Source organism: Sinocyclocheilus anshuiensis, unplaced genomic scaffold, assembly GCF_001515605.1.
Source record: "Sinocyclocheilus anshuiensis isolate Anshui unplaced genomic scaffold, SAMN03320099.WGS_v1.1 scaffold687, whole genome shotgun sequence".
Classification (NCBI taxonomy): Eukaryota; Metazoa; Chordata; class Actinopteri; order Cypriniformes; family Cyprinidae; genus Sinocyclocheilus; species Sinocyclocheilus anshuiensis.
In genome coordinates this window covers 437,685-439,701 of record NW_015551096.1, presented here as the reverse complement: position 1 = coordinate 439,701, position 2,017 = coordinate 437,685, and the positions used below count along the sequence as shown (strand labels likewise).

The 2,017-nt window shown below is 39.1% G+C and overlaps 1 protein-coding gene across 3 annotated transcripts in view; it reads right to left on the bottom strand.

The window, feature by feature from the left end:
* The window catches only part of LOC107662707 (breast cancer anti-estrogen resistance protein 3-like), a 19,491-nt gene that overhangs the window by 5,638 nt on the left and 11,836 nt on the right, over positions 1-2,017 (bottom strand). For 2 of the 3 annotated variants that reach the window (XM_016452777.1, XM_016452775.1), the window contains 3 exons: positions 972-1,115; positions 605-882; positions 11-120 (listed from right to left, as the gene is read on the bottom strand). In XM_016452777.1, coding sequence (XP_016308263.1) covers positions 11-120; positions 605-882; positions 972-1,115 — 532 coding nt within the window. The remainder of the gene's footprint in view (positions 1-10; positions 121-604; positions 883-971; positions 1,116-2,017) is intronic. The other variant, XM_016452776.1, reaches the window with a different exon arrangement.

Sequence of the window (2,017 nt, the reverse complement as noted above, 5' to 3'; positions counted from 1 at the left end):
GTGTGCGCACCTGTGCGGAGGTTGCTGTCAGATTGTGCGGACTGTAGAGACGGTCTGCCCACTGTCTCCAGATTAGCAGGCTGACTGCCGCTCCTAACATACACACACGCATCACTGTTACTATGACAACACACACACACATCATGAGCCTTTCAGTATATGTGTGTGTGTTAGTCTATGTGTGTGTGTGTGTCCTAGTCTGTGTGTGTGTGTGTGTGCTAGTTTTTGTATGTGTGTGTATGTGTGTGTGTGTGTGTGTGAGAGAGTAAGTTTGTGAGTGTGAGTGTGTGTATGTGTGTGTGTGTGTGTATGAGTTTCTGTGTGTGTGTGTGAGTTTCTGTGTTTGTGTGTGTGAGTGTAAGTTTGTGAGTGTGTGTGTGTGTGTTTGTGAGTGTGTGTGTCTGTGTGTGTGTGTGCGTGCGTGAGAGTTTGTGTGAGTGTGTTTCTGTGTGTGTGTGTGTGTGTGTGAGTGTAAGTTTGTGAGTGTGTGTGTGTGTGTTTGTGTGTGTGTGTGCGTGCGTGTGAGTTTGTGTGAGTGTGTTTCTGTGTGTGTGTGTGTGTGTGTGTGTGAGAGTTTGTGTGTGTGAGTGTGTGTGTGTGTTACCTGAGCAGGTTGTTGCTGTTGACCTGTAGTGTGTCTTTCTGAGAGGAGCTCAGGCTCCGCCTCTTGCTCTGACCTCGTGAAAGGAGGGAGGAGCTTGATGACCTCGCAGACTGATGCTCGCTGATGATGCGTAGAGGCAGAGTGCGTGTGATTGGCTGAAAGATGATGGCGCCGGTGGAATGTGAGACGGGACGACGTCCGCCGACGTGAAACCGAATTAATGCTGGAATGTTGTCGAACTGATCGTTCTCAAACTGAAAGAGCTCCCGGGTGTAACCCTACACACACACACACACACACACACACACACACACACGTCAGACTCAGTATCTGACAGCAATGATAAACACTGAGACGGATGCCGTACCTGTTTGGGTCGCAGCACGACACGTATGATTTTGAAGTGCAGGGGCTGATTTTTCCACATGCAGCTCAGGACGTGATCGCCCGCGCTGGAGCTGGAGTCACGCACCAGAAACTCCCCGTCTCTACTCAACAACTGCTCCGCTCCCTGAACACACACAAACACATTCACATATATCCATAACAACGAGATTTAAACCAGTCAACAAGTGAGTAAATACAAAAATAAATAACAAAATGATAAATAAAAACTAGAAAATAGATTAAAATAATAAGTGAATCAATGAATACATAAATAAATAAATAAATACAATTAGATTAGGCAAGACCAGGTAAGTTTATTTATATAGCACATTTCATTCAAAAAGATAATTCAAAGTGCTTTACATTAAAATAATCATAATAGATGCATAACAAATAAATATAGAGAATTAAAATGATTACGTGATTAAAACTGTTACGAATAAGAATAACCCATAAGATTAAAAGAAACAAATACTTTTTTTTATTAATTAAATAAATAAATGAGTAAATAATAAAAAACAAGATTAAAATAAATAATTTTTGATTTCAATAAAAAATGAAATTAGATTAAAACAAACAAACAAATTAAATTTAAATATGTGAATAAATTAGTGAATATTTAAAATATCAATAAATAAATACAGTACTATGACAGTACAATATTATAATGAGTAGGAAAAAATGTAATAAGGTAACTTAACAGAAACAAACAATTTTCCCTATAATATTTTATATTGATATTCCTAATATTAATTTTTCATAGTATAAATTTGGTCTTCATACAAAAAAAACGATATAGACGTATTTTACATTTTAGCACGGTGGTCCATCCTGAAAGACTGGCATCTAAAAGATTGAAAACCTAAAGGAATAGTTTTCCCAGAAAAGAAAACGTTCATAATGTCATAAAAAACAAAAACATATGCTGTTGTTTCTTTCCGAGGAACTTGGAATACGCACGCACGCACGCACGCACGCAGGCACGCACACACACACACACACACACACTCACTCACTCACTCACTC